The sequence below is a fragment of the Bombina bombina genome, chromosome 7 (assembly GCF_027579735.1).
Source record: "Bombina bombina isolate aBomBom1 chromosome 7, aBomBom1.pri, whole genome shotgun sequence".
In the NCBI taxonomy this organism is placed as follows: Eukaryota; Metazoa; Chordata; class Amphibia; order Anura; family Bombinatoridae; genus Bombina; species Bombina bombina.
In genome coordinates, this window is record NC_069505.1 from 437360935 (window position 1) to 437384288 (window position 23354).

The 23354-nt window shown below is 39.2% G+C and overlaps 1 protein-coding gene across 1 annotated transcript; it reads right to left on the reverse strand.

Moving 5' to 3' along the window:
- Nucleotides 1-604: 604 nt before the first annotated feature.
- GSG1 (germ cell associated 1) lies at nt 605-21553 on the reverse strand. Its single transcript, XM_053689052.1, has 5 exons — nt 21238-21553; nt 10719-10766; nt 9885-10037; nt 1852-1963; nt 605-1365 (listed from the first exon to the last, which is right to left on the reverse strand). The coding sequence occupies exons 1-5, from the start codon at nt 21548-21550 to the stop codon at nt 1074-1076; spliced, it is 918 nt and encodes a 305-aa protein (XP_053545027.1). The 5' UTR covers nt 21551-21553; the 3' UTR covers nt 605-1073.
- Between the last annotated feature and the right edge of the window lie 1801 nt (nt 21554-23354).

The following is a 23354-nucleotide window of genomic DNA, read 5'->3' on the forward strand; positions in this document are numbered from 1 at the left end:
TTGTACAACCATGAAGAGAACAAGAAAAATAAAAATAAAAAAAAACATACCAGGCATTTTAAGGTTTCGCATACCATCCCTTTCAATTTGGCAAAATACGGCAAATTGGGGTCTACTACATACGTTATAAACCTTCATAGTATATATACTTAAATATAAGAGAACTTATCTAAATAGTTTAATAAAGCTAAAAACAAAAAAAAAAAAAAAAAAAAAACAACAACAAAAAAAAAAAACCTAGTCTCTTCAATACCTTATAACCATATGCTGGATACTGAGTAAAAAAAAGAGAATCTTTCAAATTTGTTTACTTTTACACTGAAGCACTTTTTATCTTAACACAAAAAATAAAAAAAAGCAAAGGAAAAGCCAAAAATAAGAAAATGGGAGAAGAAAAAAACAAAAAAAAAAAAGAAAAAAAAAAACCTATCTAACAAAGGAGCCCCCATAAGGTCTTTATCTGGGCATCCAGTGGTCCAGCACAATTTGTATTTTTTTACTTATCTAACAAAGGAGTCCCCATGAGGTCTTTAATCTGGGCATCCAGTGGTCCAGCACAATTGTATTTTTACTTATCTAACAAAGGAGTCCCCATGAGGTCTTTATCTGGGCATCCAGTGGTCCAGCACAATTTGTATTTTTTACTTATCTAACAAAGGAGCCCCCATGAGGTCTTTATCTGAGCATCCAGCACAATTTGTATTTTTTACTTATCTAACAAAGGAGCCCCCATGAGGTCTTTATCTGGGCATCCAGTGGTCCAGCACAATTTGTATTTTTTATTTATCTAACAAAGGAGTCCCCATGAGGTCTTTATCTTGGCATCCAGTGGTCCAGCACAATTTGTATTTTTTATTTATCTAACAAAGGAGCCCCCATGAGGTCTTTATCTGGGCATCCAGCACAATTTGTACTTTTTCTTTATCTAACAAAGGAGCCCCCATGAGGTCTTTATCTGGGCATCCAGTGGTCCAGCACATATCTGCCCAGCATAGGTTTATCACACATTAAATCACAGCTTCAACATGAAACTGCACTCAGCTGGTGAATTCTTGGTGGGTTTCCCATTTCCTCTAACAGTGCTCGTCCTCCAAAGATTCCTCCACATCCTCCAGGTCCATCGAGTGCTCTCTCAGAAGGATTTTTTTATGAAGCTCAGAGTAGAAGCCCACACTTTCAGACACAGAATGCAAGGGCTTCTCTCTATAAAAACTTATCTCTCTGTGATTGAGAAAGCAGGATTGCTCCTTCATGTTCTGCTCAAAAGCTTTCTGGTTCCTGCGAAACTCCAGCAGTGTTTTGGTGTAGGTGTTGAGCGTGGTGACAGCAGAAGCCATGCAGGCGGTGAAGGAGGCCCATGCGGTGCTATAAGACACAACGGGTCATCAGACCTGATCTCGCCCTTTTCTCCTACATACAATGTGCGTTTAACTTGGGATCAATAGAAGGTCAAAACTTAAAGGGACCTTAAAGCCAATGTATACATGCATAGAGTATATCAGCAATTAAATAAGGCATAGGTAATATTGGGCAGACTTGCTGGGCCTATGGCTCTTATCTGCCGTCAATATCTATGCAAGCATAGCAAATAATCGTATCACTTTTTCTGTGGTGATTGAGAATTTGGATATAAATAAGCTTGTGCATTTCTGTAAGCAATCAAAGCAGGAACCAACTTGTGCACTTTGTAGCTTACAGCAGTCCAGGAAAACTAAAGCAAATATAAATATGCAATATGGATTCTAGCATCTCTGCAGGACAGGGACAAATACTACAGTTTTCATTTCTTTTGCTTAATGTAATACTTTATAGAATATGTAATGTGTCTGCGTATTAGAGATATAGACTTACTAGAATGCCCATCCGTAATCCCAGGAGTGGGGTCTCCAGTCCTCAGGACCTAAGCTGACTGTGGCTTGGAAGACCTGAGTATACATCATATGCGCCACCATCCCCAGAAGGCCTGTGAGCAAGACAAGACATTCACAAATGTTATCTTCATACGGCTTACTTAAAGGGACAGTCTACTCCAAAGATAGATCATCTTTTTATTACCCATTCCCCAGTTTTGCAAAACCAACATTGTTATATTAATATACATTTTACCTCTGTGATTATCTTGAATCTAAGCCTCTGCAGACTGCTCCTTATCTCAGTTATATTAATATACTTTTTACCTCTGTGATGACCTTGTATCTAAGCCTATGCAGACTGCCCCTTATCTCAGTTATATTAAAATACTTTTTACCTCTGTGATTACCTTGTATCTAAGCCTCTGCAGACTGCCCCTTATCTCAGTTATATTAATATACTTTTTACCTCTGTGATTAGTGATTACCCTGTATATAAGCCTCTGCAGACTGCTCCTTATCTCAATTATATTAATACACTTTTTACCTCTGTGATTACCTTGTATCTAAGCCTCTGCAGACTGCTCCTTATCTCAGTTATATTAATATACATTTTACCTCTGTGATTACCCTGTATCTAAGCCTCTGCAGACTGCTCCTTATCTCAGTTATATTAATACACTTTTCACCTCTGTGATTACCTTGTATCTAAGCCTCTGCAGACTGCTCCTTATCTCACTTATATTAATATACTTTTTACCTCTGTGATTACCCTGTATCTAAGCCTCTGCAGACTGCTCCTTATCTCAGTTATATTAATATACTTTTTATCTCTGGGATTACCTTGTATCTAAGCCTCTGAAGACTGCCCATTATCTCAGTTATATTAATATACTTTTTACCTCTGTGATTACCCTGTATCTAAGCCTCTGAATACTGCTCCTTATCTCATTTATATTAATATACTTTCAACCTCTGTGATTACCTTGTGTCTAAGCCTCTGCAGACTGCTAATTATCTCAGTTATATTAATATACTTTTTACCTCTGTGATTACCTTGTGTCTAAGCCTCTGCAGAATGCTCCTTATCTCAGTTACATTAATATACTTTTTACCTCTGTGATTACCTTGTATCTAAGACTCTGCAGACTGCTCCTTATCTCAGTTATATTAATTTACTTTTTACCTTTGTGATTACCTGTACCTAAGCCTCTGCAGACTGCCCCCTTATTTAAGTTTTTTTGACAGACTTGCAATTTAGCCAATTAGTTCAGACAAATAAATAACTCCATATTACGTGTAAGTGTAACAGTAAGTACCAGTAAGGCTTTATCTACATATGGTATATTACGTGTAAGTGTAACAGTAAGTACCAGTAAGGCTTTATCTACGTACGGTATATTAGGTGTAAGTGTAACAGTAAGTACCAGTAAGGCTTTATCTACGTATGGTATATTACATGTAAGTGTAATAGTAAGTACCAGTAAGGCTTTATCTACGTACGGTATATTACGTGTAAGTGTTACAGTAAGTACCAGTAAGGCTTTATCTACGTACGGTATATTACGTGTAAGTGTAACAGTAAGTACCAGTAAGGCTTTATCTACGTACGGTATATTACGTGTAAGTGTTACAGTAAGTACCAGTAAGGCTTTATCTACGTACGGTATATTAGGTGTAAGTGTTACAGTAAGTACCAGTAAGGCTTTATCTACGTACGGTATATTAGGTGTAAGTGTAATAGTAAGTACCAGTAAGGCTTGATCTACGTACAGTATATTACGTGTAAGTGTAACAGTAAGTACCAGTAAGGCTTTATCTTCGTACGGTATATTACATGTAAGTGTAACAGTAAGTACCAGTAAGACTTTATCTATGTACGGTATATTACGTGTAAGTGTAACAGTAAGGCTTTATCTAGGTACGGTATATTACATATAAGTGTAACAGTAAGTACCAGTAAGGCTTTATCTACGTATGGTATATTACGCGTAAGTGTTACAGTAAGTACCAGTAAGGCTTTATCTACGTACGGTATATTACATGTAAGTATAACAGTAAGTACCAATAAGGCTTTATCTACGTATGGTATATTACATGTAAGTGTATCTGTAAGTACCAGTAAGGCTTTATCTACGTACGGTATATTACGTGTACGTGTAACAGTAAGTACAAGGAAGGCTTTATCTACATACGGTATATTACATGTAAGTGTAACAGTAAGTACCAGCAAGGCTTTATCTACATATGGTATATTACGCGTAAGTGTTACAGTAAGTACCAGTAAGGCTTTATCTACGTACGGTATATTACATGTAAGTGTAACAGTAAGTACCAGTAAGGCTTTATCTATGTACGGTATATTACATGTAAGTGTAACAGTAAGTACCAGCAAGGCTTTATCTACTTACGGTATATTACGTGTAAGTGTAACAGTAAGTACCAGTAAGGCTTTATCTACGTACGGTATATTACGTGTAAGTGTAACAGTAAGTACCAGTAAGGCTTTATCTAGATACGGTATATTACGTGTGTTACAGTAAGTACCAGTAAGGTTTTATCTACGTACGGTATATTACGTGTAAGTGTAGCAGTAAGTACCAGTAAGGCTTTATCTATGTACGGTATATTATGTGTAAGTGTAACAGTAAGTACCAGTAAGGCTTTATCTACGTACGGTATATTACGTGTAAGTGTAAACGTAAGTACCAGTAAGGCTTTATCTACGTACGGTATATTACGTGTAAGTGTAACAGTAAGTACCAGTAAGGCTTTATCTACGTACGGTATATTACGTGTGTTACAGTAAGTACCAGTAAGGCTTTATCTACGTACGGTATATTACGTGTAAGTGTAACAGTAAGTATCAGTAAGGCTTTAGCTACGTACGGTATATTACGTGTAAGTGTAACAGTAAGTACCAGTAAGGCTTTATCTACGTACGGTATATTACATGTAAGTGTAACAGTAAGTACCAGTAAGGCTTTATCTATGTACGGTATATTACATTTAAGTGTAACTGTAAGTACCAGTAAGGCTTTATCTACGTATGGTATATTACGTGTAAGTGTAACAGTAAGTACCAGTAAGGCTTTATCTACGTACGGTATATTACGTGTAACAGTAAGTACAAGGAAGGCTTTATCTACATACGGTATATTACATGTAAGTGTAACAGTAAGTACCAGCAAGGCTTTATCTACTTACGGTATATTACGTGTAAGTGTAACAGTAAGTACCAGTAAGGCTTTATCTACGTATGGTATATTACGTGTAAGTGTAACAGTAAGTACCAGTAAGGCTTTATCTAGATACGGTATATTACGTGTGTTACAGTAAGTACCAGTAAGGTTCTATCTACGTACGGTATATTACGTGTAAGTGTAACAGTAAGTACCAGTAAGGCTTTATCTATGTACGGTATATTATGTGTAAGTGTAACAATAAGTACCAGTAAGGCTTTATCTACGTACGGTATATTACGTGTAAGTGTAACAGTAAGTACCAGTAAGGCTTTATCTACGTACGGTATATTACGTGTAAGTGTAACAGTAAGTACCAGTAAGGCTTTATCTACGTACGGTATATTACGTGTGTTACAGTAAGTACCAGTAAGGCTTTATCTACGTACGGTATATTACGTGTAAGTGTAACAGTAAGTACCAGTAAGGCTTTATCTACGTACGGTATATTACGTGTAAGTGTAACAGTAAGTATCAGTAAGGCTTTAGCTACGTACGGTATATTACGTGTGTTACAGTAAGTACCAGTAAGGCTTTATCTACGTACGGTATATTACGTGTAAGTGTAACAGTAAGTACCAGTAAGGCTTTATCTACGTACGGTATATTACATGTAAGTGTAACAGTAAGTATCAGTAAGGCTTTAGCTACGTACGGTATATTACGTGTAAGTGTAACAGTAAGTACCAGTAAGGCTTTATCTACGTACGGTATATTACATGTAAGTGTAACAGTAAGTATCAGTAAGGCTTTAGCTACGTACGGTATATTACGTGTAAGTGTAACAGTAAGTACCAGTAAGGCTTTATCTACGTACGGTATATTACGTGTAAGTGTAACAGTAAGTATCAGTAAGGCTTTAGCTACGTACGGTATATTACGTGTAAGTGTAACAGTAAGTACCAGTAAGGCTTTATCTACGTACGGTATATTACATGTAAGTGTAACCGTAAGTACCAGTAAGGCTTTATCTACGTACGTTATATTACGTGTAAGTGTAACAGTAAGTACCAGTAAGGGTTTATCTACATACGGTATATTACATGTAAGTGTAACAGTAAGTACCAGTAAGGCTTTATCTACGTACGGTATATTACGTGTAAGTGTAACAGTAAATACCAGTAAGGCTTTATCTACGTACGGTATATTACGTGTAAGTGTAACAGTAAGTACCAGTAAGGCTTTATCTACGTACGTTATATTACGTGTAAGTGTAACAGTAAGTATCAGTAAGGCTTTAGCTACGTACGGTATATTACGTGTAAGTGTAACAGTAAGTACCAGTAAGGGTTTATCTACATACGGTATATTACATGTAAGTGTAACAGTAAGTACCAGTAAGGCTTTATCTACATACGGTATATTACATGTAAGTGTAACAGTAAGTTCTAGTAAGGCTTTATCCATGTACGGTATATTACATGTAAGTGTAACAGTAAGTACCAGTAAGGCTTTATCTACGTACGGTATATTACATGTAAGTGTAACAGTAAGTACCAGTAAGGCTTTATCTACGTACGGTATATTACGTGTAAGTGTAACCGTAAGTACCAGTAAGGCTTTATCTACGTACGGTATATTACGTGTAAGTGTAACAGTAAGTACCAGTAAGGCTTTATCTACGTACGGTATATTACATGTAAGTGTAACCGTAAGTACCAGTAAGGCTTTATCTACGTACGTTATATTACGTGTAAGTGTAACAGTAAGTACCAGTAAGACTTTATCTACGTACGGTATATTACATGTAAGTGTAACAGTAAGTACCAGTAAGGCTTTATCTACGTACGGTATATTACGTGTAAGTGTAACAGTAAGTACCAGTAAGGCTTTATCTACGTACGGTATATTACATGTAAGTGTAACCGTAAGTACCAGTAAGGCTTTATCCATGTACGGTATATTACATGTAAGTGTAACAGTAAGTACCAGTAAGGCTTTATCTACGTACGGTATATTACATGTAAGTGTAACAGTAAGTACCAGTAAGGCTTTATCTACGTACGGTATATTACATGTAAGTGTAACCGTAAGTACCAGTAAGGCTTTATCTACGTACGGTATATTAAGTGTAAGTGTAACAGTAAGTACCAGTAAGGCTTTATCTACGTACGGTATATTACATGTAAGTGTAATAGTAAGTACCAGTAAGGCTTTATCTACGTACGGTATATTACATGTAAGTGTAACAGTAAGTACCAGTAAGGCTTTATCTACGTACGTTATATTACGTGTAAGTGTAACAGTATGTACCAGTAAGGCTTTATCTACGTACGTTATATTACGTGTAAGTGTAACAGTAAGTACCAGTAAGGCTTTATCTACGTACGGTATATTACATGTAAGTGTAACAGTAAGTACCAGTAAGGCTTTATCTACGTACGGTATATTACGTGTAAGTGTAACAGTAAGTACCATTAAGGCTTTATCTACGTACGGTATATTACGTGTAAGTCTTACAGTAAGTACCAGTAAGGCTTTATCTACGTACGGTATATTACGTGTAAGTGTAACAGTAAATACCAGTAAGGCTTTATCTACGTACGGTATATTACGTGTAAGTGTAACAGTAAATACCAGTAAGGCTTTATCTACGTACGGTATATTACATGTAAGTGTTACAGTAAGTACCAGTAAGGCTTTATCTACGTACGGTATATTACGTGTAAGTGTAACAGTAAATACCAGTAAGGCTTTATCTACATACGGTATATTACGTGTAAGTGTAACAGTAAGTACCAGTAAGGCTTTATCTACGTACGGTATATTACACAGTAAGTACCACATCCCTCACAGGTCATCTCTCTTTACGGGTCCCTCAGCCCTGAGACTAAGCAATCTGTGACACCCTCAGCTGAGGTCTTGCATCACTTGGTGTTTCTCTGGTCACTAGATCAGAGTCACTAGAGGGATCATCATATCCTCCTTGCTATGGTGAGACCAGACCCCTCACTCTATCACACAATCTGATGTTCCAGAGTAATGAAAGCGCATGACCTAAGCAGCACAGATTAACTAGGAGATTCCTAGAGGGATTAGTGGGGGTGATGTAAGAAAGTTATGTAAGTGCTGTCTTCCAAAGGCGTTCTATAGCACATGGCAGGGGGTCTCCTGACAGAGTGATATGGGGAGTTAGTCTAATACAGGACACATGCTGGCCACTCTCTGTGTACCTCCCTCTGATTACTAAACCTTTTACTGTCCAAGACTGCTTCTACTGTCCGAGACTGTTTCAATACAACCATTCCTACCCCTCAGCTTGGGCACATGTCTAGAGAGAGTTAGTGAAGAGCCCTTATCTCAGTCGATGGGCATGTGACCCCACGGTGCAAATTGTAATCTCCTCTTAAGTAAAATTATTTTGAGTGGAGTTACTTTTTTTCCAACTGTTGAGTCACATGACCCTAGCTCTCATATGGTTGTCACATGACCCTCTAGCTCTCATACACTTGTCACATGACCCTCTAGCTCTCATACACTTGTCACATGACCCTCTAGCTTTCATACACTTGTCACATGACCCTCTAGCTTTCATACACTTGTCACATGACCCTCTAGCTCTCGTTACCCTCTAGATATCATACGGTTGTCACATGACCCTCTAGCTATCATTCAGTTGTCACGTTACCCTCTAGATATTATACACTTGTCACATGACCCTCTAGATATTATATACTTGTCACATGACCCTCTAGATATTATATACTTGTCACATGACGCTCTAGCTTTCATACGGTTGTCACATGACCCTCTAGATATCATATGGTTGTCATATGACCCTCTAGCTATTATACAGTTGTCATATGACTCTCTAGTTATCATATGGTTGTCACATGACCCTCTAGATATTATAAACTTGTCACATGGCCCTCTAGCTAATATACGGTCGTCACATGACCCTCTAGCTATCATACAGTTGTCACATGAATCTTATATGATAATATGGTTGTCACATGACCCTCTAGTTATAATATGGTTCTCACAGGACCCTCTATCATACGGTTGTGACACAACCCTCCAGATATCATACAGTTGTCACATGACTCTCTAGATATTATATGGGTGTCACATTACTCTCTAGGTATCATACACTTGTCACACGACCCTCTTGCTATCATATGGTTGTCACAAGACTCTCTAGTTATCATATGGTTGTCACATGACCCTCTAGATATTATACACTTGTCACATGACCCTCTAGATATTATACACTTGTCACATGGCCCTCTAGCTATCATACTGTTGTCACATGATCCTCTAGCTATCATACGGTTGTCACATGATCCTTTAGCTATCATACAATTGTCACGTGACTCTATAGCTAGCATACGGTTGTCACATGACCCTCTAGCTATCATACAGTTGTCACATGACCCTCTAGCTATCATACCATTGTCACATGCCTCTAGCTATCATACTGTTGTCACATGACTCTCTAGCTATCATACTGTTGTCACATGACCCTCTAGCTATCATACGGTTGTTACATGAGTCTAGCTATCATACGGTTGTCATATGACTCTCTATATATCACACAGTTGTCTTGTGACTCTCTAGCTATTTCTACATATCATAAGATTGATGTAAAAATGTTAATTATTTATATTGCTATATATTTACTTAACAATTAATGTTGCATTAATTAATAATGTATTAATGTATTAGTGAATTATTTGTTTTTCTACACTAATATGATGTTTGAGATATTTGATTCCCTCTCCTCTATTGGCAACTAAAAGTATAAAAGTATATAAACCTGGTGCAGGATCACTTGTGGAAGTCATCTATTTACCTGAAAGCACAGAGGAAACAGCTGCAAAAGCATTAAGCTTCAGGCCGCACACTGGATTTCCGGTATAGAACATTTCAAGCAGCAACAAACCAAAGCTGATGATTAGGAAGACGATATACGCCAGCTCAGACCCTAGCGAGAGCCACAGGATCCCTGTAGTGAAGAACAACAGCGTAACACAACTGTGTGCAGGCGTCATTGTCACATGACACGTGACAAAACATCAGCAACCAATTACTATTTCAGATGATTTAGTGGCAGACAAGCAATGCAGTAAAACAGCAGGAAATGCTAGCAAGTTGTTTGTAGAAAAAGTGTAAAATTAATACAATTTTTAAAAATACTTCATAGACCAAAGGTCTCTATTTCTAGTCACTGGTCAAATCTCTGGATGAGAACTACGAATATGCAGCAGGAACTGATATATGTCCTATAGGGTAAGATTAAATCCTTAATACATAAAGATTGTGCAATGAGTTAAAGATCATGAAAATAAGCTATGTCATATATCAGGGCATTTAGTACAGATCAGCATTTCCCTAAGAGGAACACAAGGACCCGAGGTTGAAGAGTTGTGGGTACAGCAGTAATTTGAACAGATGTGGTAATACAAGGAATATGCTTCATAGAAGAGGTGGTGGTAACACATATAGCAAAGGAATTCAGCAAGGTGTAGGAATTTATACTAAAAGTTACATAATGGTCAGCTTACAGAGTGACAAATTATAAATACAGATGGATGGATAGAAAGATATGGATAGATAGAAAGATATGGATAGAAAGAAAGATATGGATAGATAGAAAGATATAGACAGACAGACAGATAGTCTGTACCTCGCTCAGCTGGAGGGGTCAGTTCAAGGAAACTGCGACATTTCTCATCTGCAACCCAAAAACAAATGCAAACCTGAAACATCCAATAAACTAGACCTCAGCTAGACGCTGTACATTCTACAAAAGATTATGATGTATATGTGTTTTACTGATATAATTTATCAACTAGCACCAACCAGGTTAAACTGTATTACTAACCCCTGCATTCCAGTTACTATATAACTAACCCCTGTATCCTAGTAACTATAAATCTAACTCCTGCATCCCACCAAATATAAATCTGACCCCTGCACCTCAGTAATTAAATATATCTAACCCCTGCATCCTAATAACTATATAACTCCTGCATCCCACCAAATATAAATCTAACCCCTGCACCTCAGTAATTAAATAGATCTAACCCCTGCATCCTAGTAACTATATAACTAACCCATGCTTCCCAGTAACTATATAACTAACACCTGCATCCTAGTTACTATATAACTAACCCCTGCTTCCAAATAACTATATAACTAACCTCTGCATCTCAATAACTAAATAACTAACCCCTGTATCCCAGTAACTATAAATCTAACTCCTGCATCCCACCAAATATAAATCTAACCCCTGCACCTCAGTAATTAAATATATCTAACCCCTGCATCCCAGTAACTACATACCTAACCCCCGCATCCAAGTAACTTTATAATTAACCCCAGCATTTAACCCGTTTCCCAGTAACTATATAACTAACCCCTGCTTCCCAGTAACTATAAAACTAACCCCTGCATCCAAGTAACTATATAACTAACCCCTGTATCCCAGCAACTACATAACTAACCCCTGCATCCTAGTAACTATATAACTATTTAACCCTGCTTCCCAGTAGCTATATAACTAACCCCTGCTTCCCAATAACTATATAACTAACCCCTGCATCCCAATAACTAAATAACCAAACCCTGTATCCCAGTAACTATAAATCTAACTCATGCATCCCACCAAATATAAATCTATCCCCTGCACCTCTGTAATTAAATATCTCTAACCCCTGCATCCCAGCCACTATATAACTATTTAACCTGTTTCCAAGTAACTATATAACTAACCCCTGCTTCCCAGTAACTATAAAACTAACCCCTGCATCCCAGTAACTACATAACTAACCCCTGCATCCAAGTAACTATATAACTAACCCCTGTATCCCAGCAACTACATAACTAACCCCTGTATCCCAGCAACTACATAACTAACCCCTGCATCCTAGTAAACTATATAACTAACCCCTGCTTCCCATAACTATATAAACTAACCCCCTGCATCCCACCATACACAAATCTAACCCATGCACCTCAGTAATTAAAGATATCTAACCCCTGTATCCCAGTAACTTTAAATCTAACTCATGCATCCCACCAAATATAAATCTATCCCCTGCACCTCAGTAATTTAATATCTCTAACCCCTGCATCCCAACAACTACACAACTAACCCCTGCATCCTAGTAACTATATAACTATTTAACCCGTTTCCCAGTAACTATATAACTAACCCCCTGCTTCCCAGTAACTATAAAACTAACCCTGCATCCAGTAACTACATAACTAACCCCCTGCATCCAAGTAACTATATAACTAACCCCTGTATCTCAGCAACTACATAACTAACCCCTGCATCCTAGTAACTATATAACTATTTAACCCCTGCTTCCCAGAAACTATATAACTAACCCCTGCTTCCTAGTAACTATATAACTAACCCCTGCTTCCCAATAACTATATAACTAACCCATGCACCCCAATAACTAAACAACTAATCCCTGTATCCTAGTAACTTTAAATCTAACTCATGCATCCCACCAAATATAAATCTATCCCCTGCACCTCAGTAATTTAATATCTCTAACCCCTGCATCCTAGTAACTATATAACTATTTAACCAGTTTCCCAGTAACTATATAACTAACCCCTGCTTCCCAGTAACTATAAAACTAACCCCTGCATCCCAGTAACTACATAACTAACCCCTGCATCCAAGTAACTATATAACTAACCCCTGTATCCCAGCAACTACATAACTAACCCCTGTATCCCAGAAACTAAATACTAACCCCTGCTTCCCATAACTATATAACTAACCCCTGCATCCCACCATACATAAATCTAACCCATGCACCTCAGTAATTAAAGATATCTAACCCCTGTATCCCAGTAACTTTAAATCTAACTCATGCATCCCACCAAATATAAATCTATCCCCTGCACCTCAGTAATTTAATATCTCTAACCCCTGCATCCCAACAACTACACAACTAACCCCTGCATCCTAGTAACTATATAACTATTTAACCCGTTTCCCAGTAACTATAAAACTAACCCCTGCATCCCAGTAACTACATAACTAACCCCTGCATCCAAGTAACTATATAACTAACCCCTGTATCTCAGCAACTACATAACTAACCCCTGCATCCTAGTAACTATATAACTATTTAACCCCTGCTTCCCAGAAACTATATAACTAACCCCTGCATCCAAGTAACTATATAACTAACCCCTGTATCCCAGCAACTACATAACTAACCCCTGTATCCCAGCAACTACATAACTAACCCCTGCATCCTAGTAACTATATAACTAACCCCTGCTTCCCATAACTATATAACTAACCCCTGCATCCCACCATACATAAATCTAACCCATGCACCTCAGTAATTAAAGATATCTAACCCCTGTATCTAACTCATGCATCCCACCAAATATAAATCTATCCCCTGCACCTCAGTAATTTAATATCTCTAACCCCTGCATCCCAACAACTACACAACTAACCCCTGCATCCTAGTAACTATATAACTATTTAACCCGTTTCCCAGTAACTATATAACTAACCCCTGCATCCCAGTAACTACATAACTAACCCCTGCATCCAAGTAACTATATAACTAACCCCCTGTATCTCAGCAACTACATAACTAACCCCTGCATCCTAGTAACTATATAACTATTTAACCCCTGCTTCCCAGAAACTATATAACTAACCCCTGCTTCCTAGTAACTATATAACTAACCCCTGCATCACACCAAATATAAATCTAACCCATGCACCTCAGTAATTAAAGATATCTAACCCTGCATCCTAGTAACTATATAACTAACACCCTGCATCCCAGTAACTACATAACTAACCCCTGCATCCTAGTAACTATATAATTAACCCCAGCATCCCAGTAACTACATAACTAACCCATGCATCCAGTAACTACATAACTAACCCATGCATCCAGTAACTATATAACTAACCCCTGCAAATTACAAATCCCCCCCCAACATTAAAACTCACCACCCACACAACCAACCCTAACTCTAAAACCCACCAATACCCCTTAAAAAACCGAAACACTAACCCCTAGAAGATCACCTTACCGGGAGAAGTCTTCACCCCAACCGGGCCAATCGGAATTAAGGTAGAAAAAAGCCAATAGGATTGAGCTTGCATTCTATTGGCTGATTGCATCAGCCAATAGGATATTTTTCTACCTTCATTCTGTGTTAGCCGTCGATTGAAGAGGATGCTCCGCGTCGGATGTCTTGAAGATGGACCCGCTCCACGCCGGATTGATGAAGATAGAAGATGCCGTCTGGATGAAGACTTCTGCCCGTCTGGAGGACTACTTCGCCCGGCTTGGATGAAGACTTTGGCCCGGTTTGTGAGGACTTCTCCCGGTAACGTGATCTTCAAGGGGTTAGTGTTAGGTTTTTTTACGGGGGTATTGGGTGGGTTTTAGAGTAGGGTTGGTTGTGTGGGTGGTGGGTTTTAATGTTGGGGGGGGGATTTGTAAATTATTTTACAGGTAAAAGAGCTGATTACTTTGGAGCAATGCCCCCACAAAAGGGCTATTTGTAATTTAGTGTAGGGTAGGGCTTTTTTTATTTTGTTATGGGGATTAGATTAGGTGTAATTAGTTTAAAAATATTGTAATTTGTTTATTATTTTCTGTAATTTAGTGGGGGGGGTTTTGTACTTTAATTATTGTTAAATTAGTTAATTTATTTAATTATAGTGTAGTGTTAGGTGTAATTGTAACTTAGGTTAGGTTTTATTTTACAGGTACTTTTGTATTTATTTTAGCTAGGTAGTTATTAAATAGTTAATAAATATTTAATAACAATTGTACCTAGTTAAAATAAATACAAACTTACCTGTAAAATAAAAATAAAACCTAAGATAGATACAATGCAACTATTAGTTATATTGTAGCTAGCTTAGGGTTTATTTTATAGGTAAGTATTTAGTTTTAAATAGGAATTATTTAGTTAATGATAGGAATTTTATTTAGATTTATTTAAATTATATTTAAGTTAGGGGGGTTAGACTTAGATTTAGGGGTTAATAACTTTAGTAAGTGGCGGGCGACGTTGGGGGTGGCAGATTATTGGTTAATAAATGTAGGTAGGGTGTCGGCGATGTTAGGGCAGGCAGATTAGGGATTAATAATATTTAACTAATGTTTGCGAGGCGGGGGAGTGCGGGCGGTTTAGGGGTTAATATGTTTATTATAGTGGCAGCGACGTTGGGGGCAGCAGATTAGGGGTTAATAAATGTAGGTAGGTGGCGGCGACATAGGGGGCGGCAGATTAGGGGTTAATAAATTGAATGTAGGTGTCAGAGATCTTGGGGGCAGCAGATTAGGGGTTCATAAGTATAATGTAGGTGTCGGCAGATTAGGGGTTAATAAGTGTAAGATTAGGGGTGTTTAGACTCGGGGTTCATGTTAGGGTGTTAGGTGTAGACATAAAATGTATTTCCCCATAGGAATCAATGGGGCTGCGTATTAAGGAGCTTTACGTTGCTTTTTTGCAGGTGTTAGACTTTTTTCAGTCAGCTCTCCCAGTTGATTCCTATGGGGAAATCATGCACGAGCACGTTACACCAGCTCAACGCTAACGTAAACAGCGGGTGGTATTGGAGTGCGGGTAAGGGGCAGAATTTTGCTCAACGCTCACTTCTTGTCTGGGTTGTAAAAATCTGTAATACCAGCGCTGTCTGTAAGTGAGCAGTGAGCATAAACTGCTCGTTAGCACCGCACAGCTCAAAACGAAAAACTCGTAATCTAGCCGTTTATATCTCCTGAATCACAGTAAGCATATATCTATCCCCTGCATCTCAGTAACTATATATCTAACCCCATCATCTACATAACTAACCTCTGCATCCTAGTAACTATAAATCTAGCTCCTGAATCCCACCAAATATAAATCTAACCCCTCCCCTCAGTAATTAAATATATCTAACCCCTGCATCCCAGTAACTACATAACTAACCACTGCATCCAAGTAACTATATAACTAACCCCAACATCCCAGCAACTAAATAACTAAACCCTGCATCCTAGTAACTATATAACCCTTGCTTCCCAGTAACTATATAACTAACCCCTGTATCCTAGTAACTATATAACTAACCCCTGCATCCTAGTAACTATATAACTAACCCCTGTATCCTAGTAACTATAAAACTAACCCCTGCATCCCAGCAACTACATAACTAACCCCTGCATCCTAGTAAACTATATAACTAACCCCCTGTATCCCAGTAACTACATAACTTTCCCCTGCATCCTAGTAACTATATAACTAACCCCTGCATCCAGTAAACTATATAACTAACCCCTGCAATCCTAGTAACTATATAACTAGTCCCTGCATCCCAACAAATAGATAACTAAGCCCTGTATCCAGTAACTATAAATCTAACTCATGCACCCCAGTAATTAAATATATCTAACCCCTGCATCACAGTAACTACATAACTTACCCCTGCATCCAAGTAACTAATATAATTAACCCCAGCATCCCCAGGCACTACATAAACTAACCCCTGCATCCTAGTAACTATATAACTAACCCCTGCTTCCCAGTACCATATAACTAACCCCTGCATCCCAGTAACTACATAACTAACCCCTGCATCCAAGTAACTATAAAACTATTTAACCCCTGCTTCCCAGTAACTATATAACTAACCCCTGCATCCCAGCAATTACATAACTAACCCCTGTATCCCAGTAACTATAAATCTAACTTCTGCACCTCAGTAATTAAATATATCTAAACCACTGCATCACAGTAACTACATAACTAACCCCTGCATCCAAGTAACTGTATAACTAACCCCTGACATCCCAGCAACTACATTACTAACCCCCTGCATCCTAAGTAACTATATAACTATTTAACCCCTGCATCCTAGTAACTATATAACTAACCCCTGTTTCCCCAGTAACTAGTATAACTAACCCAACATCCCACCAAGTAAAATCTAACCCCTGCACCTCAGTAATTAAAGATAACTAACCCCTGCATCCTTGTAACTATATAACTAACCCCTGCATCCCAGCAACTACATATTTAACACCTGCATCCTGAGTAACTATATAACTATCCCTGCATCCTAGTAACTATATAATTAACGCAGGCATCCCAGTATTTACATAACTAACACCTGCATCCCAGTAACTATATAACTAACCCCTGCATCCCAGCAACTACATAACTAACCCCTGCAGCCTAGTAACTATATAACTAACCCCTGCATCATACTAACTATATAACTAGCCCCTGCTTACCAATAACTGTATAACTGCCCTGTCTGTATATATTTCACACTAATTTGGGAGCTGCATTGCACAGGGGGCTGTGCATTGTTACAAAAGCATAAGTTCACATTTCTGAAGTGAACATTTTATAAGTGAGGCATAAAGATAAGAATTATACAATAATTGAATAAGGATAGGACACGGGGCAAGGACACAAGGCAAGTACTTTTGTAATATTGTGCTTTATGTATCTCGTTGTTTCCTTATGTAAGTGCTGCTGTAATTCTGTGTTTTATGTGTTTAATTAGTCCCCCATTTTTTGTAAAAATGCCTAATATCTTATTATTTCTTTTTGCTGCTTCTTGTCTCTATAACAAACTACATATTCAATTACTCCTTATCCCCTCTCCACCTGCACTGTTCATTAGCCCCATCTCTCTTAAACTCACCTTACTTTTGTACTCATGAACTTTACCTATTCCTAAACACTCTCTCTCCCCCCCCTGCACCTTGTCTCAAAAGCAGTCTCATTACTGCAAATCTGTATCTCATCTCATGTCACTCTCCCTCTGCTTTTACTAACTGCTGGTGACATCTCCCCTAATCCTGGTCCCCAACAACTGCCTAGCTGTGCACGTCCATGAGTACCCATCCCATAGACCTCGGAAAACAAAACTCTGCAAACCTTACTCACATCTCCTCTTGCATCAAAAGCCACTACCCCTTTCACTTGTGCACTCTGGAACTCTCGCTCTGTTTGCAGCAGCTCACATCTATACTTGACCTTTTCATCTCCCCGCTCCCCCTCAACCTTCTGGCCCTAAACAGAAACCTGGCTCTCTCCCCTAGACACAGCATCCACTGCTGCTCTGTCACATGGGGGTCTCCACTTCAGCCACACTCCTAGGTCTGGTAATAGACAAGGAGGTGGTGTAGGTATTTTACTTTCCTCTCGTTGCACTTTTAAACAAATACATCCCATCTCTTCCCTCACTTTTCCCTCATTCGAAACCCACATGATTTGCTTATTCTCTCATCTTTCTATACGTGTTGCAGTCATATACCGACCCCCTGGCTTCTTAACTCAATTTCTAGATCACTTGACTGCCTGGCTACCTTATTTCTTTCCTCAGGACACCCCTGCCCTCATCTTTGGCGATTTTTACATCCCTCTTGACAATCCCACTGCCTCCTCTGCAAAACAACTTCTGCAACTCACTTCTCTTTCGGTTTGTCAGAATGGACTGACTCTCCCACTCACAAAGATGGTCACTCCCTTGATCTGATGTTCCCCGTACTGCTGAGCGGCACTGGAGAAAATCCCTGGAGTTCAGATGATTTCCTTTTACAAGTTAATTTGAACTCCTACTATTCTGCCCTTAGGGGCCTATTTATGAAAGGCCTATCGGACATGATTCAACATTGCGGATCATGTCCGACAGACCTCGCTAAATGCAGAGAGCAATACGCTCTCCGCATTCAGCATTGCACCAGCAGCTGTTTTGAACTGCTGGTGCAACGCCGCCCCCTGCAGATTGGCCGCTAGCAGGGGGTGTCAATCAACCCGATCGTATTCGATCGGGTTGAATTGCGGCGATGTCTGTCCTCCTCCTCAGAGCAGGCGGACAGGTCATGGAGCAGCGGTCTTTAGACCGCTGCTTCATAACTGGTGTTCTGGCGAGCCTGAAGGCTCACCAGAAACACAGGACTTCAAGCTCCATACTAGGCTTGATAGATTTGTCCCTTAATCTCTATAAGCAACATTACTTCTCTACTCTTATCTCTACTCTTTCTTCAAACTCAAAACATCTGTTTTCCACTTTCAATACTCTTCTCCGCCTACTCCCACCCCTTCTCTCTGCTTATCCTCCTGATCTGTCTGCAGCCTTTGATACTGTCAACAACCCTCTCTCATGGTTCTCTTCCTACCTGTAAAACCGTACCTTTAGTGTAGCCTTCTCTGAGGCCTCCTCTGCACCGTCACCACTTTCGGTTGGGGTACTGCAAGGCTCTGTCCTTAGTCCCCTTCGCTTCTCAATCTACACATCATCATTAGGTTCCTTAAAAAAGTCCCACGGGCTCCAATATCATTTGTATGCCGACGACACCCAAATCTACTTCTCTGCAAGAGACCTATCTTCTTCAATTCTAACCCGTGTCACTAACTGTCTTTCTCGCATCTCTTCCTGGATGTCCTCTCACTACCTCAAGCTAAATTTCTCCAAAACTGAGCTCCTTAATCCCCCCCCCCCCCTTCTTCCAAAATCTCCACCTCCAATCTCTCTATAACTGTCGACAACTCCATCATTACCCCTACCCCGCATGCCCGATCTCTCGGGTTCACACTAGACTCAGATCTTTCTTTCACTCCTCACATTCAGTCATTGGCTAAATCCTGCCGCTTCCACCTTAAAAACATCTTTAAAATTAGACATTTCCTTACACAAGACACAACTAAGATTTTAATCCTCTCTCTCATCCTTTCCCGTCTCGATTACTGCAACTCTGTCCTCTCTGGTCCCCCAGCTGCCGCCTAGCTCCTTTACAACCCATAATGAATGCCTCTGCCAGACTCATCTTCCTTACACGTCAATCTTCATCTGCTGCCCCTCTCTGCCAATCCCTTCACTGGCTTCCTCTTGCCTCCAGGCTTAAACACAAAATTCTCACTCTGACATACAAAGCCCTCAACTGCACTGCTCCCCCCTATATCTCAGACCTCGTCTCCAGATACACTCCCTCCCGTCCCCTTCGCTCGGCTCATGACCTCTTACTCTCCTCCTCTCTTGTTACCTCCTCACATTCCTGTTTACAGGACTTCTCCAGACTGGCTCCCATCTTGTCGAACTCTCTGCCTCACTCCACAAGACTCTCCCCTAGTTTTAAAGGCTTCAAGCGCTCCCTAAAGACTCTACTGTTCAGGGATGCATACAACTACACTAAACTTTCTTTATACCAGTTCCTCTCCACCATTGCTATCCCCTTGAACCACATTAGCATGTAAGTCAAAGAGCCATGCTGTTTGTAGATCACCTTCTTTAGAGCTACAACAGTGCGATTTTTGGCAGGGCCCTCCACCCGTCTGATCCCTATAAATGTTTCCTTGTATTCCGCCTATGTTTATAGCTCTGTGGAATCTGTTGGCGCTCTACAAATAACCGATAATAATAATAAAATAATAATAGCTAACCCCTGCATCTCAATAACTATATAACTAACCCCTGCATCCCAGTAATTAAATATATCTAACCCCTGCATCCCAGTAACTACATAACTAACCCCTGCATCCAAGTAACTTTATAATTAACCCCAGCATCCCATCAACTACATAACTAACCCTTGCATTCTAGTAACTATATAACTATTAAACACCTGCTTCCCAGTAACTATATAACTAACCCCTGCATCCCAGTATATACATAACTAGCCCCTGCATCCAAGTAACTATATAACTAACCCCTGCATCCCAGCAACTACATAACAAACCCCTGCATCCTAGTGACTTTATAACTATTTAACCCCTGCTTCCCAGTAACTATATAACTAACCCCTGCATCCCACCAAATATAAATCTAACCCCTGCACCTCAGTAATTAAATATATCTAAATCCTGCATCCTATTAAATATATAACTAACCCCTGCTTCCCAATAACAATATAACTAACCCCTGCATCCCAATAACTATTTAACTAACCCCTGTATCTCAGTAACTATAAATCTAACTCCTGCATCCCACCAAATATAAATATAACCCCTGCACCTCAGTAATTTAATATACCTAACCCCTGCATCCTAAGAAACTTTATATCTCCTGAATCACAGTAAGTATATAGCTATCCCCTGCATCTCAGTAACTATATATCTAACCCCTGCAGCCCTATTAACCTACTCCCATAATACAAACCTCATAGGCTTCAGAGCAAAACATCTGCACCTCTCACCTGTTCCCAGTATATTCTCCTCACAGGAATACCAGATTCCAGTGTGAAAATAGCGAAATGCAAATCGGTCATCCCCAGTCTCCCAGCTGTAATGCACTACGTCCTGCCCAGAGGCGTTGATGCTCTCTAGGGCAATAGGAGCCCCAATGCACTTGGTGACTTTGGCCTCACTGCATAGAGGCTTGGGTACCTTCTGAGTCCCCTCACACCAGTAGCTGCTGAGAAGGGCTGTGGTGGAGAGAGCGAGGGCGAGCAGGTTAAAGCACACGGCGAGTATGGCACGGCGCCAGTGGACCACCTCTCTCAGCTCCATCTGCAATAACACAACAGTCAAGGGTATTAATGGCACCAGATGCATCATCTACAGTAATTATCTGATTCACCTGTGACTGGCATCAATAAAACCGTAAATACTAGTCCCCAGCAACACCCTAACATGTAACATTCTGGGTATTAACTCTTTTATTGCCAGAGATGGCATCTTTCTATGGCAGCCAGTGGGGTCACCTAGCAGCAGGTGACACTACAAAGTGAACAATAAATCAAGCACTTTTGTATGATGAATTTTATTTAAAAATATGTGATTTCTGCTAGATATAGTTAGCAATCTATGAAGGTATAAAGGGCATGTATGTGCATATTTAAAAATAGGAGACAAGAGGGGCGCCTGATGTGTGTATCGATATGTAAAGCCAAATTATAACATATAAAATGCCAAGTGGGTACTCACATTTGGCCTTAGTACACTTATGTACTAGTAGGTGCGTGCTGGTAACGTGGGGTGTGCCAGCTAACCCTCTCCTGATGTAGATAGGCCAAAGCAGGAGATGCCTAATCTTCCGGATGGTATTGTGGACAGTCAGTTGTAGCAGTATGGACTGCTATATATGAAGGTAAACCAATGCTTGTATTATAAAAATTAATTTATTAAAAACAAATATGAAAACAGATTTAAAAGCATAAACAAGCAAAGGTTTTTGATGCAACACGTTTCTCAGCCCCAGCATGGGCTGTTTCATCATGCATAGTGAACCTTCCAACTGACTAGCCATTTAAACTAAAATTTGACCAATTGTAAACAAGGACACACCCCTTTTGGGTGTAATTAATACACAGCATTAATTAATTGATACATAATAGCAACATATTCAAACAAAAGATACACCAAATAAAAAATACAAATTGATAAAACCTAGATCTAGGAATCTAAAAGTATAATTCTATTAATACATTGTGTTTAAACAAAAATGCAACATGGTATATGAATAAGGGATTTAAATAGTTTGATGGCACTGAATGTATATAAACTTTTAACATATACCCATTTCATGAGCTAAGCGTTCAATTTACTGTGTTTCATATTTTCAAATGGATACATAGTACATATCTTTATGTGTCGCCATACTATTCAATTAATAATCTGGAGCTATTCTTAATGTAGATGGCGTGATTAGCTTCTGATCCTATTATTAGAACAATATACATGCCGATTATTGAGAATATGATGGTGACCAGATTGGCTAATAGTAGTGGAGGGCTGTAAGCTCTTTCTCACCGCTGAACTGACAACCAGATGGAATCGGCGCCTGGCGATATTGCACCAATCGGATCATTGTCTAAATAAACACCCCTATGTGCTGTGATCTCACTCAATGGGTAGTTCAAAGTTGTTCGTAAAGCAGATGACAAGATTCGCCCCAAAATAATGTTGTTGGAACTATAACAATACAAATTGATATAAATGTGTTTCTGACCAGGTTCAATGATAGTGGTAATGTACTACAAAGCTTTTTCACACTGATAATCTGACAAACAAGTGAAGGGGGCGTGTGGCGATATTACACCAATCGGATCCAAGTATTCGGTCTGTCCTCTGCTACACCAATCCTCGAGCGTGTAGCGTCTATCTAGTAGTGTCGTATCGGGTGTCAGCTAATAGCTCCCAATGGGAAATGCTCTTTCATCTGTGATGAATGTAAGGGGGCGTGTCATAATGACGTGCAGAAAATGTAACTGTATTAAAATCCTATATATAAGCGTTTTTATGTGCAATGAAGTATAATCAGATACAGTGTTATACGTGATTATGATGAGATATTTACTTGTTAGTGTATATG

Excerpts from the sequence above, each read along its gene's own strand:
- GSG1 (XM_053689052.1), bottom strand. The coding sequence starts at position 21,550 with ATGGAGCTGAGAGAGGTGGTCCACTGGCGCCGTGCCATACTCGCCGTG. Across the intron at positions 10,038-10,718 it reads GACCCCTCCAGCTGAGCGAG|GGATCCTGTGGCTCTCGCTA; the intron begins GTACAGACTATC and ends TCTTCACTACAG. Across the intron at positions 1,366-1,851 it reads GATTACGGATGGGCATTCTA|CACCGCATGGGCCTCCTTCA; the intron begins GTAAGTCTATAT and ends TGTGTCTTATAG.